The 21,763-nt window shown below is 39.1% G+C and overlaps 1 protein-coding gene across 2 annotated transcripts in view; it reads left to right on the top strand.

Annotated features, from left to right (window-relative positions):
- Nucleotides 1-21,278, top strand: part of NAF1 (nuclear assembly factor 1 ribonucleoprotein) — a 55,785-nt gene extending 34,507 nt beyond the window's left edge. For both annotated transcript variants that reach the window (XM_039542718.1, XM_039542717.1), the window contains exons 5-8: nt 1,719-1,879; nt 9,862-9,913; nt 15,628-15,733; nt 20,508-21,278. In XM_039542718.1, coding sequence (XP_039398652.1) covers nt 1,719-1,879; nt 9,862-9,913; nt 15,628-15,733; nt 20,508-20,962 — 774 coding nt within the window. In that variant the 3' untranslated portion in view covers nt 20,963-21,278. The remainder of the gene's footprint in view (nt 1-1,718; nt 1,880-9,861; nt 9,914-15,627; nt 15,734-20,507) is intronic.
- The last annotated feature ends 485 nt before the right edge of the window (nt 21,279-21,763 follow it).

Below are 21,763 nucleotides of genomic sequence, written 5' to 3'. Positions count from 1 at the left end.
GGTAGGGACCTGGGTATAGAAGACTGTGTGGTAAGGCAATTTCCTGTCCTATCCCAGGGAGACCTTATTGAATTAAGTTTCAGTATCTTTGGGGTACTTTGTATTAAATGAATGGTTTATATCAGTGGTTCTCAACCAGAGGTCCATGGCCCACTGTGGTGCCCCAAGCAGGTTTCAGGGGGGTCCGCCAAGCATGGCCAGCATTAGACTTGCTGTGGCCCAGAGCAGAAAGCTGAAGCCCTACCGCATGAGGCTGAAGCCTGGGATTCCAAGCCTTGCCACCCAGGTCTGAAGCCAAAGCCTAAGCCACTTAGCTTCACAGACCCACCCGTGGTGTGGGGCCCTGGGCAATTGCCCTGCTTGCTACTCCCTAATGCTGGCCCTGCCTTTTGTATGCAGAAAACAGTTGCTGGGGGCCTTGGAGTTTTTATAGCATGTTGGGGAGGCCTCAGACAGAAAAAGTTTGAGAACCCCTGGTTTATATATTATTGTGAACCAGGATTGTGTGTAACATTTTGAGGGGGGAGATGTGAGAGCTGGGGATCAAAGGACTATACTGAACAATGTGCTAGACAAGAATGGGCTTTTGGAACAGAAAGTGTTAAGTGGTTTTCCTGCGGAATGTCTGGGGGGTGGAGGGTGAATGCAAATTCCCCACCTCTGATTATGCAAAAAACTCCAAACTTTAGAATCTATGCCATGAGGAGTGTGTCATTGTTGGCTGATCGCCTGTTACATGAGATCAAGATAAAGTAAAGAGCAGTATAAAGGAAAGACAGAACTACTTGTGGTGATTGTGGTTCTGAATCTAAGATACATGTGAACTGGTAACACATGGGGAAAGCTAGTTGTGGGTTTTGAAGGACTGATGCCTACAGAGATTGGAGTTGGGGTGATCTCTGGTAAGCTTTTTAGCATGCTTATAGGTTCTTTTAGTGTATTCTCTGTAATGCTTTCACCTTAAGAATAAATGTGCTTTCTTAGAAAACTGTGTTTTAACTTGCAACTGTGGACAATTACACTGTTCATAACCTCTGGAAGAAAGCAAAGTGCAGATGCTGGCCCTTTGGGCAGTCCAGCTTGCTAGAAATATCACAGTGTAGGGAGGAAACTTTGCAGCCTGTGGGGAAAAAAAAGACCCATTTAGGAAGGATAGAGATGTGGATCTCTGTCCAAGAAAGGTGACTGAGGATCCACTAATGTAGAGTGGTTGCTCTTGGTAGACCATGGAGGGGAAATATAAGTGCCTTGCCCTGAACTTTGACAAGCAACATCACCAAAGAGAGAGACCAAAGAGTAATAAAGGAAAGCAAAGAGGTAACAAGGCAAAAGGACAGGGAGGAGCAGAGGGAGTCAAAGCAGTAGAAGAGGATAATGAGAGATGGGTGGAGGCAAGACTATGTTGGCAAGGATGAGGAGTTCGGATTTGGTGAGAGACTGCTACTGGTGCGGTGGTGACAAGGTTAGATATGGAAAGAAAAAAAATATTTTTTAGCAGTGATATTTGCAGAAGACAGACATAACTGTCAAACAACTCAAAAAAAATCTGATCACAAAATCTCAACATACAAAAATTAATTATTTGATGTGATTATTTTAATGTTTAGTTAATGTTGTCTTGATAATAACCAATAATGTTTACATTTAAAATTTCACAGTTGTCTTTCACTTTGGAAGTTGTTTCTTCAGGTAAATTGTGATTTTTTTTTTCCTTTCAGATATATGAGATATTTGGTCCTGTTTTGCATCCCTTCTATGTGTTACTATTTAACAGCCCTGAGCATATTGAAGCAAAAGGTATTAATATCCAAGATACCGTGTATTTTGCGCCATCAGTAGAGGACTTCACCCAGTATATATTCACAGAGAAACTAAAACAGTGAGTTTCTAACTTATTAAAATATTAGTATAATATATATTGTAATGTAGCTAAACAAAGCACAGTATCTTAAACTGGCCAGGATGGGGGGGGTGTGTGTAAAAATTTGGTACTACCAACTTTGACAAAGATAATCTAATTTTCTCTGCATGTACTTTTCTTTAAAAACAGCTACAAAAAACACCCCAACAAAACTCTTTCAGAAATTCACAGCCAGGCTGTAATGACAAAGTTATACATATACGCCTCTACCCCCATATAATGCCACCCGATATAACACGAATTTGGATATAACATGGTAAAGCAGCACTCTGGGGAGGAGGGGCTGCGCGCTCCAGTGGATCAAATCAAGTTTGATATAACGCGGTTTCACCTATAACGTGTTAAGATTTTTTGGCTCCTGAGGACAGTGTTATATCGAGGTAGAGGGGTAGTAGTGTAGAAAGATAATTATTAGAGGAACATATGTAATCTTCAAGCTTCTAAGTGTTTGAGCAATTACTGAAACTTAAATTATTGTTAAAACAACCTAAAATACATAACCAGACTTTCAGTCTTCCCATGTCACTATTTTATCTGAAATAGTTTAATTTTATTGTAATTGGCACAATTTCTGCAACCCCCGCCACCCCTTTTCTTTGTAATGTATTTCATTTTCTTTCTTCCACAAATGAAAGTTTTCTTCTGTCCTAAGAGACTCTACCACCATTATAAAAATCCCTCTGACACTGATTTTTTTTATTCCAAATGTGATGTTATAGTATAAAATTTATTGTCTAGCATTATGACAAAATAGCACTTCTGCAACTGTAGTTAATATTACACAACTCAGATTGCATCTATGTGCTGCAAGTGGAGGGGAGGATGGTCATGTAGAGTAGCAGTACATTGTCTGATGTAGCCCATAGTTATCTGCAAGGCTATAGGACTGGGTTTGCATTCTTTTCATCCTGCATCAGCAGATCTCTCAGTGTATCTGGGTATGCTGAGACTTATGATTGTGACCTGAGAATCAGAGCTCCAAGTACAGCTAGCTTTGGTCTCTTATACGTTGAGCTCCTCTGCAGCCAGCATTGATGATTGACAGCAATTATAATGCTCCAGGTCTTGCTCCTGACTAGATAATTGTAGCTTTTCAAAAAGGAACACCTTGAAGATCAGGATCATAAGGGAAGCTATGATCTCTTTTGAAAATGTAGCCTATGTTCAGCCCATATTGAACAAAGTAAAGTTTCAGTGTTTTATGCATAAACCTCACTTTGTTTTGTTAACTAGTACACCAGAGGAAAGTAGATGTTCAGTTAATAATGTAATGCTTTTAATGAATTATAATCACCTGCTAAAAGGGAAAATACAATTGTCTGAAACATGAAGTCCGATCTAAAGAGTATAATTTTAAGATTTATTGTCACATCAAAAGGCTGACTTATCAGAAATATTATGGACTTATAAATCTTAAGAATAAATGCCAAAGTTCAAAAATGAAAGAATTATTACCCCTTCTTACAGAAGGCTATTTAGTATCTCTATTCATGTGAACTGTGTTGTGGTATGCTGAGGAAGAAAAGCCTGGCTCAGAAGTAGGATGACAAGTTTGTCATTGTTTCCCTGTCTGGCTTATAGCAAGGTTTGAGTATTATGGGCAATCATTATAGTTGCTAAGTGTCATGTAATGACCTACCAGAGCTACAGGTTCCCTTTGATACTTTGCTCTGGTATTTCTGACAGACATTTGTTTTCTTACAGAAATTCTGGGGGTGGAGGGTGAGAAAGAGAGATGTTTTTGTTCCTCTGACATCAAACGCAAGAGTTACATTCCATCATTAAAGCAATTTGGCAGTCTTCTGCTGCTCAGAAATAATCAGTTGTGTGCACACACAACAAAAAGCAGGTTTCCCCTCCTAAGTGTTTGTATTTCATCATTGTTGGTTCTGAGCGCCTCACAATTATTAATAGATGTTATCCTCCCAATTCCTGTGTGAGGCAGGGAAGTGCCATCTATGGTTTTACAGAGGGGGGAATTGAGACACATGGTACCTACCATGACTTGCCCAAGCTCACATGGATAGTCTGTTGCTGGAGAAGGAATTGAACCAACATCTCATGAGTTCCAGTGCAATGCCATAATCTGCGAACCATATTGTAGGCACTTGATCAGAGTATGAAATGTGTGCTGCTATGAGAATATTAACTCCCCTTTATTCTTACTGCACGTTGTATCTGCTTAATATGTGTGTATCAGCAGAAATGTACTTAGCAATAACTGTCTGTTATCTTCTTCTTCTCTTTATTGTCTTCCTTCTCTCTTGGGGAATGCTCGTTAGGTGACGAGTCCCTTAAAATAATTTTCTTGTTGACTGAGGTAGAAATGGGAGGGGTTACTGTGTCTGACTTCCAACCAGTTGGAATTGTAGATTCTTGCTGCCTGGCTTCCTTGTTTGTGGAGCCATGATACTTAATGCTACGATGAGGGAAGAACAGTGCAAGTAGAATTGTTAGTAATTTTCCCCTTGATAGCCGTTATGCAGCTGCTATTAGATACTTTCGAGGTAGTATACATATGCACTTCAGTTATTTCTATTTACAAGTTTTATGTAACAAAATTGTGGTCAGAAAAGCTTATTGTTTTACTTTTGGACAGATTGCTACACCAGATGTTTAGTATTATGGTAGCTGAAACAATTTTTCTGAAACTGTCATTTTCAGTTAAAACCCAGTTGCTATCTTGAATATAATTGACATTTGGGCTTAATGATTAGCATGGGCTCATTAGTGCTGCCTTTGACAGCCTCAGGAACCTTTGAGAAAGCTGACAGATGCTTGGATTTGTCTGAATAAGTTTCAGATTAAATCTTCAAAAAATCCAGTTTATTTACTAATTTTCAAGACAAACCCCAGAGAAGCATTCACTGATAAGAGCTGTGTAGAACTATCCATTGTTGCTTTTTAGGACCTCTCTTCTGTTTGTTCTTGGGACCAAAATTTCACCAGTCTCTTCAGCAGTACTCAACAATAATAGTATTTTTCCAAACTTATTTTGTTTTTTATTCCTATAGAATCTGGATGCATTCAGTTAATACACAAGAAAATAAATTTGGGCTCAGCTCTTCCCTTTTTCTGGACAGACCCATGGGAGGAAACCTCATAGGGATCCCTCATGTAGCTCCCATATATATTATTTCAGGGTTGGGGGTAGGAGCTGGAAAAGACTTCAGAGCCTCTCCTTAAAACTGTTGGATCTCCAGTAGGCTGGACTAGTCCAACAGAGACACTGGCTCTAGGCCTCCAGTGGGAAATCCCACTCCTCAGCCTAATGGCATCCATTAGCTGCACTGCCAGAGACTTCCCCTGGCAACAACTGTCTCTAGGAACACTGAGGAGGATACAGAGAAGATGTATTATCTTTTATCCAATTTCTGTGGAGTTGGAGAAGAATGATGTGCATTTCTTCCACCTCTTCCCAGCCCAGATCCCAGATATAGAGAGGAGATGCTATCACAGAGGAGCCTTGTGTGAGATCTGTCCACAGAGGATCTCACTCCATGTATGCATTGAAAGGGAATATTATGGTCCATAGAAGAACTCAGTTGCCACTGATGCATTAAATAGATTGATACTTTCTAATAAATACTAACAGTGGGTTTTAATATCTGAAATAAGTAGGTTCCTCATTCGGAAGTGATAAGAATTATCAATATTAGTACATATTTTTTGTGTATCTTATCAATCAACTTGAGTACCTTGGTGCTCTTCCTCAATCTGTCCATCATAGATATACTTACTGTGAGGATCATAATAGGCTTTGTGGCAATCATAGATGTAGTAATTCTCTAGAACACATTTTGTTTGGTGAGTTTTTTGTTCCAGGCTTAATTTCGTGACTAAAGCCCTAAACAATTTAAGTTAGATATATCAACCAAATGTAGATTAAAAAGTAAATAAAATAAAACACCCTTTTACTTTTTACCATGTTCCAAAATATAACTTTTTATACTTATTACAAGACGATACTTGTTTCCCTCACTCTCATCTACTTTTTCCCTTTAAAAAAAGTTACCAGGTTTTTCGTGGTTTTATGTGCTTTGAGTATAGATTCTATTAGTTTCAAGTTAACTGCACCTTTGACCCCCTCTGTGATCTGCTCAAGCTATACTTTCTTAGATCTCAGTCCTTGAGCAGTAACCTCTCTCTGGGCAGAGGCATGCACCCCTCCTTCTCTAGACTGGAGTTCAAGGCTTATAGGCCTCCTGCACTTCAATGTGATTATTCCAGCAGGCCTGACCAGAGTCCAGCACCTGCACTTTGCGTTCTCTAAGGGTTATGAATAGCGTAGGCAAGTAGTTATAAGTAACAAAACAGCTCTTTCAAAGTAGAGTACATTTATTTTGGGATAAAAGCCTTACAGAGAATATATATAAAACAATAAAATGGTCTAAACACTACATTAAACTTACCAGCATCTCCCCATAAATCCTGTGGAGACCTTGGCAGGTTCCAGTCCTTTCAACCCTTTTTCAGTGTTTGGCCCCTACTTGGGCAAAAGTCTTGTCAATTTGTTGAATCAAAATAAAGGATCCTCTTCTGTCAGTTCAAGCTGGCTCTTTATACCCCCAAAAGCCTTTGTACCGAAGTCTTCTGAAAAAATTGGTAAAATTAGGTAAAATTAGTCATTGTCCCTTCTCCCAAGGGAAACTTCAGTCACTTGTGCATAATTAGTTTTGGTATTTTACAGTAATCACCCCCTAACGATTCCAGATTCCACAGTGAGCCGGGAGCACAAGTATATTTAACACTTTAACACTTTCTGATACAAAGATCTATGAATATTCCATGAGTCCATATCATCTGGCCCATCTCAGGGTAATAGTCTTTGAAGTTTTCATGCTGTCAAGGGCTGGCACCCACCATACAGATAACGTTCATAATGTTAAATGTAAACACAAAGATATGCCTTTGTCAATCATATCTGTCACAGATGCTATAAGAAAATGCAGACTTTTAGGCAGTGTCTTGCTGGAGGGCAACCTGCTGTTTCTCTGAACCATTGGGTAGTATAGTTGATGTATTTTAATCTACATATTTGAAAACTGGAAAAAAAATCTCATTATTTGTTCGTATAGTGCTGCAAACGTATGGAAGCCCCACTAGTGGCTCCATAGTTGTGGTTGAGTTTTTTACACTTAAAGAATTTTATGTATGAAAAATTTAGTGTATCCTCTCCAAAATTATAGCACTTAGTCTTTGGGTACAGAATACACTTTCTGACAATTGACAAATAAATCCAAGTTAAAGTTTACTTTAAAAATGGGTCCACTAAGAAACTTAGCACCCTGTGTTAGACAACTGTTGTGTCCTGAGAGATCTTAATAAAGGAACTGTTCAAACTCTTCAGGCTTCCCATATAATTATAACTTACAGTTCATTGGCTACCTTTAAAGAAGTTTTACAGGATTAAAAGTCATTTTTTCCTTTATTCTTCATAACAGAAAGTTTCTCCTTCAGCAGGCCCTGATAAATTGTGTTATTACAGAAAACTATTAAACATCACCCTCTTTCAAAATGATTGACATCATATAGCTCACAAGAACAGTGAAGTTAGAGCCGCCATTAGAAAAAAGTCCTTTATGAAAATGGCCACTGTCTCCTATTGTTCCCAAAGGGAATGAAGCCTAGATGCTTGAGGAAAGATTGTGACTCCTGACACATTCCACCTTCCCTCAGGTATCTTGGCTTTTCCATGAGGAAAAAAATTGGAAGTCAAATGTTTTTGGAAACAAATATCTTCTAATTTGAGGCTACAAACACTATTGTGTATGAATCTTAATTGTATGGTTACTGCATAGGATGAGGTTAAGGTGCCTTAATTGTGTATTTTCACATCTTACTGTGTTTGGATATCTCTTAAATGGAACCTTAATGTTGAATTTCTTGGGTTTGTAATGCTTGTTGTTGAGACAATTACATCTATTTTACCATTCGTTTACCCATGTACTTTACCTTAAGGAGTTCAATATTTTATCTGGGAATATAATAAGATTACACAATTTGGCTTTTTAAAGACGTTGAAGGGTGCCCACATTTGCTATGAGAAGTTATAATGACAGATGCAATTTCAAATGAGTTCCTAACAAAGCAAGTACTAGCGATTCAATACACAAAGTGAAATTTGGTTAAAATTAGATTTTTAGATGGTAGGAATCAAGCTTACCTAGTGTTCTGAATGCCTAACGTGAACTGGTAGTACACTTCTGGTGAAACAATTCATGAAATTTGGATTCTTGAGCCAGTTTTGTTTTGATCTTAAATCTTAAATACCGTATATACTCAATCATAAGCCGGTTCATTTATAAGCCGACCCCCCCCCCCCAGATGAATAAGTAAAAATGGAAATTTTTTATGACCCATTCATAAGCCGACCCTATAATTCAGGGGCAGCAAACTTTGGCTCCCGGGCCATGAGGATAAGCCGCTGGCGGGCTAAGATGGTTTGTTTACCTCGAGCGTCCGCAGGCACGGAGGTAAACCTAAGTAAACAAAGTGTTCCGGCACGCCAGCTGCTTACCCTGGTGGGCTGGGACAGCAACTGGTGGGGAATTTTTTTTGGGGGGGAGGGGGAGAAGCTGGGGGTCAGGGGAGTAACAAGCCATGGCTTACCTTTGAAATATAACATTAGCATAAACAAATATCTTAGCAAATATCTTGGTATTTCAGATCAAAGCATTTTTTTAAAATTATTTGTAAGCAATGTGGAGAAAGATATTTTCACCATTTAAAAAAAGGCTTGCATAAACTTTCTCTCCAATATCATGATTTAAGTTTACCATATAGTATTTTTTTCACAAATGGATGGTAGTACAATTTAATTTTTCATACCTGCTAATTTGCAGAAGACTGACTAGTGGAAATTCAGGGACAATCGTCAAGTTGACCATTTTTGCATTTGCTTTTTATGTTGATATCTTTGGGTTTTTTTACAGACTTTTGAGTGAAATTTAACTCAGGACTGGTAATTGTTCGTCTTCTGAGTTAAGCAAGAAGTGTTTACTTTTGTTTCCTTAAGCCATCTTTCTATTGTGCCAATAAGTAAACTGCAGAGAAAACCTGCTAAAACAGTTGAATGAATTTTCCAGCTGGTGGTGGATGTGGGTGTGAGGGGTTTCTAATAATAGAAAGGGGAATGAGACAAAAATGATAGCAAGAGGTAGTGTATGATCATTGTGGTTTGAGGAAAAAGGGGAGCGTATATGTAACCCCCATACTTTCTGGATGTGGTGCTCTGTCCCATCTAGTGGCACCAAGTCCACTGAGTGAGAGAGAGAGATTAATGAGTCTGTTCTACAGCCTTAGCTAACAAGCCAGTTGGCTTTTACCTCATGCAGTAGAGGCTCATGCACTAAGCTCTCAGGTTCCATCCTGCCTGCTGACGATCGGGGTCTGTCGGCATTACACAATGGTAAGCACAAACCAGAAGTGGCAATACGGAGGAGGATGAGTTGGTTGGACACAGGGCCATAAGTAAGAAGAACCTCCTTTTAACATTAGCTATTCCTCCAAACTATGCTGTGCCATTGTCAAAACAGACCCTTAGGAAGGAGAATGGCCATACAACAGGTACCCCAGTTTACTGTAACAATTTGGCTTTAAAAAATATTTGAAAAAGTACTCAGCCAAAGCTTAATATTCACTATATGAAGCCTTCACTTTTCACTCAAAGTAGGAGCATTGTAGAAATGGTGTGTAGTAACTGCATGATCTACTGAGCTGTGAAATATATTTCTAACTAGTTAGAAACTGTTTTAAAGACGAGCTTAAAATTCACTTACATTTTATTCAAGGTGCCACAGCTGCCTATCTGTTATCTTAGTGCTGTTTTTTGTAAAGTAATTACTTTACATAAAGTCACAGAATTAGGAATCTCTTGTTAATCAGTTAATTAGATTTCTATTAAAAGCTTCTCAATATCTTTGTGTCTAATCTTTTAGGGAGAAAGGATCTGATGCATCATGGCAGCATGACCAAGAGCCACCACCTGAGGTAAGTTTTAGTGGATCACCTGGTGTCCACTTTGAATTTGCCTTTAGTGCCTATGGAGAAGATATCTCATCCAGTGTTCATGGTGCTACCTCCCCATGTCTTTACCAATCCTTGCTGGTGTGCTCCAGCGTGGTAAGACAGCTTGGACCACTCCTGCTTTTTGTCTAGAGCCAAGAAAGCAGACAAATTATATCAGATATCTTTGGAGCAGATTTTATATTTCCATACACACCCTGCATCTAATTCACTGATAGTGGCTGCTGCTAGTAGCAGGTTGAAGTATGGACAGGCACATTCCACCTCTGCTGATAGAGAGGGAAAAAATGTTCTTTTCTTCCTCTCTTGGTATTAGGGTGGCAAATTACCTGTTATCAATTCCAAAGATGGCACTGAGCGTGCAGGATTTGCTTGATGACAAAAGTAAACTGGCAAATGCAATCCTAACAGAGATTCAAATTGTGGCAAAGCACAGTCTCTGGACTTCATTTGACACCTTGAACTCTTTTGCTAGAGCATTGATGTCTACTGCTACTCTGAGGAGACATGCTTAGCTTTGTTCCTCTTCTTTGTCTCGGTGCTAGAATTAAAATGGAAGATCACCCCTTGGAAGGGGTTAGTGTTCTCAGTGAAAAGATGGATGAGTTGCTGAAGGAGACAAGATTGATGATCTGCTCTTTGGGCTTGATTTCTTCTATTAGGAATAGACCTTTTACTCCTCCTTTCTGTTATCAGACAGCATTATCTGCAGTCATCTTTGGGTTGTTTCTCATCATATCAAAGACATCAACGGCACGAGCAGGGTATGTCATTTTAGAGCCAGCATAAAAAGTGTTGTATTTTTTTATTTATTTTTTAAATCGAGGTCTAAACATAAGCAGTCTGCTACCTCTCCATCATCTTTGTTGCACACCATCCCTGAGATTTGATGCGAGTATCAAGTGACCAGAACTAATCAGCAAGGACCCTTCACTTCTTCAGTTTGGAGATAGGCTAGCCCATTTTATCAGCAAATGAAGGCTTATTATATTGGAGGAATAGGTCCTAGAATGTTAGAAACCACTATGCCATTCAGTTTGAAAACCTTTCAGTTTCCCCTGCCCTTCCCTTTTCACTGAACTGTCTCAGGAGGTTATTCTACTTTGAGAAGTGCAGAAGTTACTTCTCATAAGGGCTGTAATGAAGGTATCCAAACACCTGAGGGATCAGGAGTTTTATTCAGGTTACTTTCTGGTACAGAAGAAGTGGAGTGGTTCATTTAATTTTAAATCTAAGAAACCTGTACAATTATATTCGGAAATTTCGGTTCTATACATTAACTCTTGCCTCCACTTGCCTCCACTTTCAGTCATAGATTGGTCTGTGACTCTTGATTTAAAGAACATATTTTCATAAATATCATAGAATCATAGAAGATTAGGGTTGGAAGAGACCTCAGGACATCATCTAGTCCAATCCCCTGCTCAAAGCAGGACCAACCCCAACGAAATCATCCCAGGCAGGGCTTTGTCAAGCTGGGCCTTAAAAACCTCAAATTCCACCACCTCCCTAGGTAACCCATTCCAGTGGTTCACCACCCTCCTAGTGAAATAGTGTTTCCTAATATCCAACCTAGACCTCCCCCACTGCAACTTGAGACCATTGCTTCTGTCATCTGCCACCACTTAGAACAGCCTAGCTCCATCCTCTTTGGAACCCCCCTTCAGGTAGTTGAAGGCTTCTATCAAATCCCCCCTCACTCTTCTGCAGACTAAACAACCCCAGTTCCCTCAGCCTCTCCTCGTAAGTCATGTGCCCCAGCCCCCAATCATTTTTGTTGCCCTTCACTGGACTCTCTCCAATTTGTCCACATCCTTTCTGTAGTGGGGGACCCAAAACTGGATGCAGTACTCCAGATGTGGCCTCACCAGTGCTGAATAGAGGGGAATAATCACGTCTTACGATCTGCTGGCAGTGCTCCTACTAATTCAGCCCAATATGCCGTTAGCCTTCTTGGCAACAAGGGCACACTGTTGATTCATATCCAGCTTTTCATCCACTGTAATCCCCAGGTCCTTTTCTGCAGAACTGCTGCTTAGCCAGTCGGTCCTCAATCTGTAGCAGTGCATGGGATTCTTCCATCCTAAGTGCAGGACTCTGCACTTGTCCTTGTTGAACCTCATCAGATTTCTTTTGGCCCAATCCTCCAATTTGTCTAGGTCACTCTGGACCCTATCTTGCTGAGGGTGCCGTCCATCCCATCATCCAGATCATTAATGAAGATGTTGAACAAAACCAGCCCCACGACGACCCCTAGGGCACTCCACTTGATCCTGGCTGCCAATTAGACATCAAGCCGTTGATCACTGCCCATTGAACCCAATGACCTAGTCAGCTTTCTATCCACCTTATAATCCATTCATCCAATCCATACTGTTTTAACTTGCTGGCAAGAATACTGTGGGAGACCATATCAAAGCTTTGTTAAAGTCAAGGTACATCATGTGCACTTCTTTCCCCATATCCACAGAGCCAGTTTGACAATCATTTGACAATGATTGAAAGTACCTTCATTTTGTGGCAGCAGAACACTATTTCCATGACAAGGTGCTGCCATTTGGCCTGCCCACAGCACCAAGAGTTTTTACTAACTGCCTCTCCGTGGTTGCAGGTCAATTGAGAATGCAGAGTATTTCTGATTACTCTTATTTGGATGATTGGCTATTGAAGGCTGACATTTGCATGGATCTATTAAGCCTCATTGCTTTTACAACCACCCTTTCCTCAGACATGGGACAACTTCTGAATGTCAAAAGAATCAAATCTCTGTCTAACTCAGAATTTTATTCATAGGTTCTATATTTGACTCAGTAACCTGGAAAGCCTTTCTACCGGAGGACAGAATTTTTAAAAGATATTGCAATATATTTTAAACATTCAGATATGCAAGTTCGCAGATAACACTAAGGCCTTGGCTACACTGGCGCTTTACAGCGCTGTACTTTCTCGCTCAGGGGTGTGAAAAAATACCCCCCTGAGCGCAGCAAGTTACAGCGCTGTAAAGCGCCAGTGTAAACAGTGCCCCAGCGCTGGGAGCGCGGCTCCCAGCACTGTAAGCTAATCCCCTCGGGGAGGTGGAGTACCTGCAGCGCTGGGAGAGCTCTCTCCCTGCACTGGTGCCGCAACCACACTCGCACTTCAAAGCGCTGCCACGGAAGCGCTCCCGCGGCAGCGCTTTGGAGTTTCGAATGTAGCCAAGCCCTAAGATACTAATCTTTTCTCTGGGTTTCATGGCAGCTACTACTTACATGTCTCAGAACGAGGCCAGTATAGCATTGGATATCCTGAGTATACAAACAAATCTGGACAATCTTCAAATGTTGTTCATTGTGCCTTGAGACATTCTGGACACATTGATGTGGTAGTCAGCAAACATTTTCAGAGGTGTCCAGTTCAGTCTCCTGTTGTTGGTGACCGTAACTTCATATGTGTCAACAGATGTTTGGTGAGGTGAAGGGTGCATCTGAACCAACTTAAAGTTTGAGGTCACTGGACTTTTCAAGGGAGAAGCTTGCACATTGTGTTGGACTTGAGCCATTTGTCTGGCCCTCAGATCATTCCTCCCTCACTTGGAAGGTTTCTGCAAGTAGTTCTGCTATGTGTTATGCCAACAAATGTGGGTGCTCACCCTGCTAAGCTATGTGCAGAGGTGATCAGGTTATGGGACTGGTGCATTCTTTGTGACATTTATCCAGTGGTCTTGCATTTAGCAGGACAGAACACGATTGCAGATTATCTCGATAGAGACAGTTCTCAAATGTACAAATGGTCACTGAAGGATCAGTTGATTCAGAGCATACTTTCCAGTTGGGTTCAGCAAGACATGGACCTGTTCACTATGAGCTTCAACAAAAAGTTTCGCCCTTTCTGTTCAAGTGCAGACAGGAACAGTCAATCCATATCAGATGCTTTCATTCTACACTAAGCATTCTAGACTAAGTGGGTCTGTATGCTCTAACCCACCCCCACCCCCCCTTGATTCAGAAGGCAGTGAGAAAGATAAGTCAGGATAGGGTAGAGATGCTTCTGGTTGCTCTGACTTGGTGGTATCCGCAGTGGTTTATGGATCCCCTTCAGCTGTTCAATGGGGCCTTTGTACGTCTTCCTCTGTCTCAGCAAGTGGGCAGGATTCTTCATCCAGACTAGCAGTGCTTTCACCTGATGGCCTGGGTGATCAGACTCTGGCTCTTGAGCAGACCTGTTCCTCATTGGTTTAGGATATACTGCTTAATTCTACAGAGGTATCTACTAGAATGTGTTACCATTTGAAATGGACCAGATTTGTGGCTTGGATGAAGGGAAAGTCTGATTCTCCTGTCTCAGCTACCATACCTTTTAGAACATTTAATGCACCTTAAAAACTAAGGGGTTATCCCATTCTGCTGCCAACTGAACTTTCAAATAGATCTCTGCTTACCATTTTTTTAGTAGATGGTAGATGGCTGCTTGTGCATAATATGGTTAAGAAGTTTATGAAGGGGCAATGCATTATGCTTTCACCCTCTGAGAAATCTTGTCCCTCCTTAGGATCTTAATTTGGTTTTAGTTACACTCGAGAGGCCACCTTTTGAATCCTTGGATGAGTGTTCCTTATTATTTGTCAGTTAAAATGGAATTCATTATTGTCATAACAGCAGCCAAAAGGGCGAGTGAATTAAATGTCTTGATGGCTGATCCACCTTTTATGTCCTTTCACAAATATAAGGTGGTTCTTAGGACTGATCCCAGGTTTTTGCCAAAAGTGGCTTCTGATTTTCACATCAGACAATTAATTTGATGGTATTTTTTTTCCAAAGCTGCACATTAATAAGGGTGATCTGTTTTACATACTTTGGAAGTAAGAGCTCTTGCATATTTAGATAGAACTAAAAGCTTTTGACAATCATCTAGATTATTCATGTTTTATGCTAAGAATCACATGAGTTATACAGTTATTCCCAGACTATTTCTAGATGGATTAAAATGTATTGTTGAATGTTACATATTAGCAGAAATTCCTGTGCCTGCGACAGTACAATCTTATTCCACTAGAGCTGTGGTAGCTTCTATTCTTTTCCTTAAGCAAGTGTCTGTTACTGAAATTTGCAGGGCTGCAACCAGGAGTTCTGTACACACTTTTGCTAAGTATTATACTCCCGATTTGGCCTCAAGGTTTGAAGCTAGATTCTACTTATGCTTACACTGTTAAATGTTATCAGACAAACTCTTAAAATTCACAATACACTTCTATCAGGCCTAAATATGCCTTTACTGCCAATATACTGTAGAGGGTTTTTCTGGCCAGTTCAAATTTTGGAATGATGAATTATTAGCTGTGTGATAACTGGCTTACCCTGTTACTCATTAACTTCTAATGAGTAAAAATACATTGTAGGCAGCATCCAGTAGCTATTAACAATATTACATCTATGTTTTTACACATATATAGTTAGTTATTACATCCAGAAAACTAAGTTAAGCATTCAGAAGTTAGGAAATGATAGAATTAAAGTTGCTTGTGAAACCTTAATTTTAATCCCTTTTGCATATATATATTATGATACAGTCTGTAATTATTTGATCAAACTATTTTCCAAAGGACCTCTGTAAGGTATTCTAAAAGTTAAAATGTTGAACTTTAAATATATAAGAACTTTTTGATAATTTTTCTAAATAATATCTTTTTCTACTTTTCTAAGGCCTTAGATTTCAGTGATGATGAAACGGAGAGGCAGAGAAAACAAAAGAAAAAGAAAGCTCCGAATCAAGAAAGAAAGAAACCTAAATCAGAAGTGAATGAATCAAGTGAGTAAATACCATAGAGAAAATAAATGGTTTAACCTCAATCCCTCAGACCAAGTCTGAAAAGCATAGTGATAGAGATTTCTTTAAATTTCATACTGGTTTAATATTGGAGCTTTGGTACATTTCATCATGAAATCTTTCATTTTTTTAAAAAGTTGTAATTAAAAACACATGAGGACACATCCCTTAAACTTGCACTATTTGATACAGATAAACACACTAATAAGTTTTTGAGGAGATTGTTTTGCTAAATTATCACTTTTTTCTATGTAAATATACATAACTTATTAAGTATCAGCAGTACATATAATGAATATTCTAAATTGTCAATTTACCTACTATCCAAAAATGAAAAAAGTAAGAAACATGGTTAGGAATGGAATTCAGTTCTTTACTCCGTAGCTGACAGTAGCTGAGAACACATTGGGGGCAGCTGTCATGAACTCTCACAAAAGGAGTAATGACTCATTAGTGGCCCTCTCTAGAGAACATTTATCAAAACTGACACTGCATGGGAGCTGCATCACAGACACCTTGGCTGGAAGGACATAGTTGCCTCAGTGCAGAGCCATTGAGTAGAGAGAGAAGACCCTACCCACTAAATGAAAACATTTAATCTTGATGAAGCACTCAGTTCATCATTTACAGTAACCCCTCACTTAATGTTGTCCTGGTTAACGTTGTTTTGTTATTCGGTTGCTGACCTGTTAGAGAACATACTCCTTTGAAGTCCCGCAGTGTTCCCTTATTACGTTGTATGGCCCCTCCCGTTCTGCCCGCCTGGCGCTGCTGCCGGATAGTGGGGTGGAGGTGCGGGGGGCTTGCTCTGTTCTGCCCACCCATTTCAGCTGGGGAGTGGGCAAGTCCCCACCCCACTGCCCAGCAGGAGCGCTGGGCAGGCGGACCGGGGCAAGCCCCCGCGCCCCGACCCCGCTCCCTAGCAGCAGTGCCGGGCGGGCACAATGGGGTAAGCCCCCATACCCCCACCCCGCTCCCCGGCAGGAGCCCCAGGTGGATGGAACAGGGCAAGCCCTGCAACCCGACCCCACTCCCTGGCTGGAATGCCCAGCGAGTGGAGCAGGGCAAGACCCCATATCCCGATCCCGCTAGGCCACTGCCTCGACTAAGCTTCACAATCAGTACAGTATTAAATTGTTAGTATAAAATTATTTAAAACTTATCCTGAGTGTGTATATATATATAATGTCTTTTATCTGGCAAAAAAAATTTCTCTGGAACCTAACCCCTCCCCCTCCATTTACATTAACCCAGTAAGTGTACATAGTCTGACAAGGATTCTGGTGTAACTGAAATTTAAATAATCTCATTTCTTTACTGGAAAAGTGGAGGATCTGTTATATGTTGATGTATCTGCACAAATGTCACAAACGCACCAAAGTTTATTAGAATAGTCTAACCCTTAAACCATTGGCAAGAGTTGTTCTTGATGCATTAGTCTAGTGGTGGTGGCCTGGAATTTGCAAGAGTTCACCATTGTTTTTCTCTTTTGGTTTTGAGTCTGAAAGCCAAATACAAACATAACTCACTAAACTGGACCAAATAATTGCTATCAGATGAGCTTAAATATTTACAGATTAAATGAGAATTTTATTGTGAACTAAAAATATTAGTTTGCTTAAGTATTACATTGTCTGGAAGATTATATATATACTTAATATTAAATTTGCATGTGTGTGCAAACACTACATAACCGTGTACACGTTTAGATTGAATAAATGGGCCCAAAGAGTCAAAGCTGTTAACATAACTCAGTTAGTGTTCAACAGTAAATATTTTAAACCAGATTCAGTGTTTAGTAGTGAATGCCATTAAAAATCCTACTAACCTTTTATTAAAGATACAGAAACGAAGGAAAATCAGTTAAAGCAATTAAAATGTAAAGTACTAAGTAAGGCTTTCATTTTAACAACATCCCCTGTTCCCTTCTCCTGAGCTGAAGAGAATTTTTAGAAGGACAAAAACCCTTGTTTGACAATCTTTTAGATGATATCCAAGATAGTAATAGCTGTCCTTTTTGGGAAAAAGAGAGGTAATGAGTTGTGATAGGCTGGGGCTGTTATTGCTGCTGCTGTTAAAGTCTGATCTTGTTTCCTAAGAAGATATAAGACAAAAACACAGAAGGGGAGAGAAGAAAAACAAAGATGGAAAATGCAGCTTCTGTCCCTGATGTTGACTTTCACTTGCAACCTCACCTCTGGAAATACACAGTCTTATCAGCCACACCAAGCCTTGGCAACAGCATTGGGCTGTTCAGGGCATTGCTGTAAGGTGCCTCTTTCTGGTCATGGGCTTATAGCAGTGTTACAAAATATGCAGTCTTGTTTTTTATTAGACAGAAGGCAAAAGGAGAGGGATAGGGAAGGGAAGAAGTAAGGTGGGGAAAGAAAAGGATACATAGAAGCGTTAAGTAGTTGGCAAAGTCTAACATCCCCGAAAGTATTCAGGATTCAACTGGAGCTGGTGATGTCGTCTAGCGCGCTCTCCCTCTGTCTCAGTTTGTCTTTCAAGTTCAGGATAAGAAGTTCTGGGATCCCAGGAGACCTTTGGAATGGCAGCCATGATGGGAAGCTTGTTTCAGTCGTCGTTGGCAATCAGCTGCTGCTTTTGCTAATTTTTTTTTTAAAGTCTTGTTTTTAAGAGCCCCGAAAGGGAGGTTTGGATGGAATAGTCCATTCTTTCAATATTTTTGTTCACCAGTCGTTAGGCCTAGTTTCCGAAACACCAATTTTGGCCTATTGATTTTCAGTTCCACACTTTTCTTGTTTACCAAGCATGATTTTAACATAGTCTTTGAGTTATATCACTAAGTCTTTTTATTGGGACTAATTGAGTTTTTCTGTTTTGATTCCGCACCTTTTCACATCAACATTTGTTGTTATAGATTGTGACCTCTTATGAACTCACTCGCTTTTTTTTTTTTTTTTTACAGTTGAGCTCATAATTAACCTGTAGTCTCAGTTATTACAACAGTAGGAATGTCAATAAAAATGCAAATTCCCTAGACGACTAATGCTGAATCTTGTGAATATTTTATGACCAAAGACATCCTGATAATTTTCCTTTCGGTGGAATAATAAGCTCAGTTTTTTTAAATGTACATGCTTTTAAAATGATCTTCCACAGTGAGTCAAAATACCGTTTAATTAAGGGCTCCATGGCATTTTTTGTTATAATAAAAATCGAAATCCTGATTAAGCCTCATATGTGCTTACTCTGATAAACTAAAGAATTAGAGTTAATATAGAGGATATCCTTTGACACTACCTTGCATGAGACATGTAAAATTTAAATGGTAAAATCAAGATTTGTCATACTGCTGTTGATAAATTGTATAGTCAATTGCTTGACCGCACTTTGGTTTGGTATGAAATGTATTCAAGAGGCCAAATGACCATTTTCAGTCAGGTTCATTGCTAAAGAATATTAGTTTCAGAGAAGCTGTCTTGTGCAGGTGTTGTTAAATTCAACATACACACAAGGTGTGCTCCCAAAGTTACACATTTTAACTAGGAATGTTTATCATCCTATAAATGATATTGCAAGTTACAAAACTTTTTACATATCACTAAAATCCACCAGTTTGTCACAGTTCTTTATCTTGTTGTTCTGTTCCATCCTTATTCTTATTTTGGATACTAGTATTTTAGATACTGGTTCATGAAGGTACCTCTTCAGCTTGTACCATGTCAGAACATTAATGTATTTTCCCTTTGATACTTTTCTTGTGTTCTAATGCCAAAGATGAGTTTAGCTTTGTAAAGTGAACAGGCTTATAAAAAGATATAGGTCAAAACAGGACCTGTAACTGCTAGGGAAAAAATATATATAAAAAATAATGTTATATTGATACTATATGCTTAATGCATATTAATATATGTGGAATCAATAATTCACGTTGATAATGTGATATAATTATAATTAGCCTTGCATATATTGGTGGACTCTATGCATAAATACTGTGTCTTGGCTTCTTATCTTACCAAAATATGGTGGTGGTTTTTAACAGCTACAGGCAAATTATTAGGTTTATTGTATTTACCCAGTAAACAGTTGGTTGTTTATTAATCCAGTACCAGTAATCTTAGCAGTGTTCAGTGGAGTTAAAATCTGAAAACTCCTGTACAGAATCAGAACACAAATTTTACATCTTCAGCTTTATATTTTTTCTATTCAAAACAAACTCTTAAATTTTATTGTAAAGTAAACTTTAGAGTGTGCTATTCATAATTTGAGTATCCCTATGGTAAATAAACCAATGAGCATGCTGCGGGGGGGGGAAGGAGTTTTCTTCTTTTTACTACTAATTTTCAAGCCTTCAAATCCTACAAGAAAAACCCACTAAATATCACTGTTGTTTCAGCATTGTTCCAAAAACAAAAACAAAACAAAACAAAAACAAACAAACAAAAAACCCTAAACCTAATGGAGTTTATTTAATATTTTGTTTACAAATGGTAATTTATTGACCACACTAATCACACAGATGTTTAAAAGATACCTTACAGTTCATATGTTTTATTTTTTCATCATTTTTAAAACACAAATAGGTCAGTTGATAAGCATAATCTAGTCCTGGTTTTGAGTTTGTTTAAATGTGGGTTGCATACTTTTATGTTTAATTTAGATTTTAAAGAGGAAGAGAAGACCACCTGTTTTGTCAGACTTTTAGACTAAACTGTTTTAAATATAGTCCAAGTTCTAAAATTTGAATATTAATACTAAAAAAAAAGTAATTCTGTGGCTATTTTTTAAGGTGAGAATAATGAAGTTCAACATCAGCCTATGCAAAAGCCTACTTCAAATTATTCAAGAGGATATCGTGGCAGAGAATTTAACCCTGGCTTCTCAAGGGACAGGTTTCCTCATCCATCTGTTAATCCAAGTGTCTCAAGACCACAACTAAGAGCTCCGCACTTGTACTCTTCAGATCACAGGCTACATCAAGAATCTGCAATGTTTCCACAGCCTCATAGACCAAAAAATCCCATGATGCTGCAGTATCCTTTTCCTCCTCCAGGATATGGACCTGTTGGTAATGAGATGCATCACTTTCCACCCCCAAATCCAAACATGATGTGGACAGGGCCCAACATGTACTCTAACATTTATAGTCCACCATTCCCATTCCCCCCGCCCCCTCCCCCACCCCCGCCCCCACCACCTGCTTCTCCAAATGGTCATCCATCTCAGTTTGGACCTCACAGTTAGATGAGTATTTTCATGACTGAGTGTACAATGAGTGGCAGATCTTGGAAAACTATGGCCCCACAAACCTCCGTATGTTTTGTGATTGCTATTTACATTTTATATGAGGGAGCTTAAATTATGTAGAAGAACAAAATAAATCCAAAGTTCTAATGCTAAATAGATACAGCCTTATGCAGCAATATCAGACGTACAAAGACTGGTGTTTCTTTTGATAAGCCCATCTTTAAAAAACTGAAATATATTGAATAATGATTTAACTTTGATATGTAGTAAGTTTGAAGCATTCCAAGAATTAATAAACACTATTTTTACATTGTAACTGTCTAGATGTGTTTTTGTACCAACTTTTAAACTAGCATTTAGATAAAGTATCAATCTGATAGAGGTGCGAGAGGAAATATTTGCTTTTGAGATGAAAATAAGGCTATGTTGACATAAATACCATGATGACTGGTCCAGAAAAATATTTTAGGAAAAATACAAATATTGTAGTTTGTATCTTACCTGAAAATGTTGCTTCTGTACAACTTGTTGAAAAATATTACATAATTCAGTCTACTTTCATCACATTCTTAAGACCAGTATTATATACCCTTTCTAAGAGGGTACTGTGACAGATACTGCAACTACGTGCAACTCGAGGGACCATATTGTATTAAGTTCACGAATACTTTATGAATCACTATGGGCCAGGGATTGTATGTAGCTCTACTGCGCGAGTGTTACTACAGCTCCTCCAGGAAATACAAAACAGTAGGGAGGTGATTAAGGCAAAATCACTCAGGCTACAACCACTTCCAG

Source organism: Mauremys reevesii, linkage group 5 (genome assembly GCF_016161935.1).
Source record: "Mauremys reevesii isolate NIE-2019 linkage group 5, ASM1616193v1, whole genome shotgun sequence".
Classification (NCBI taxonomy): Eukaryota; Metazoa; Chordata; order Testudines; family Geoemydidae; genus Mauremys; species Mauremys reevesii.
Note: the sequence above shows the minus strand (reverse complement) of the source record. Positions and strands in the feature narration are given on the sequence as shown.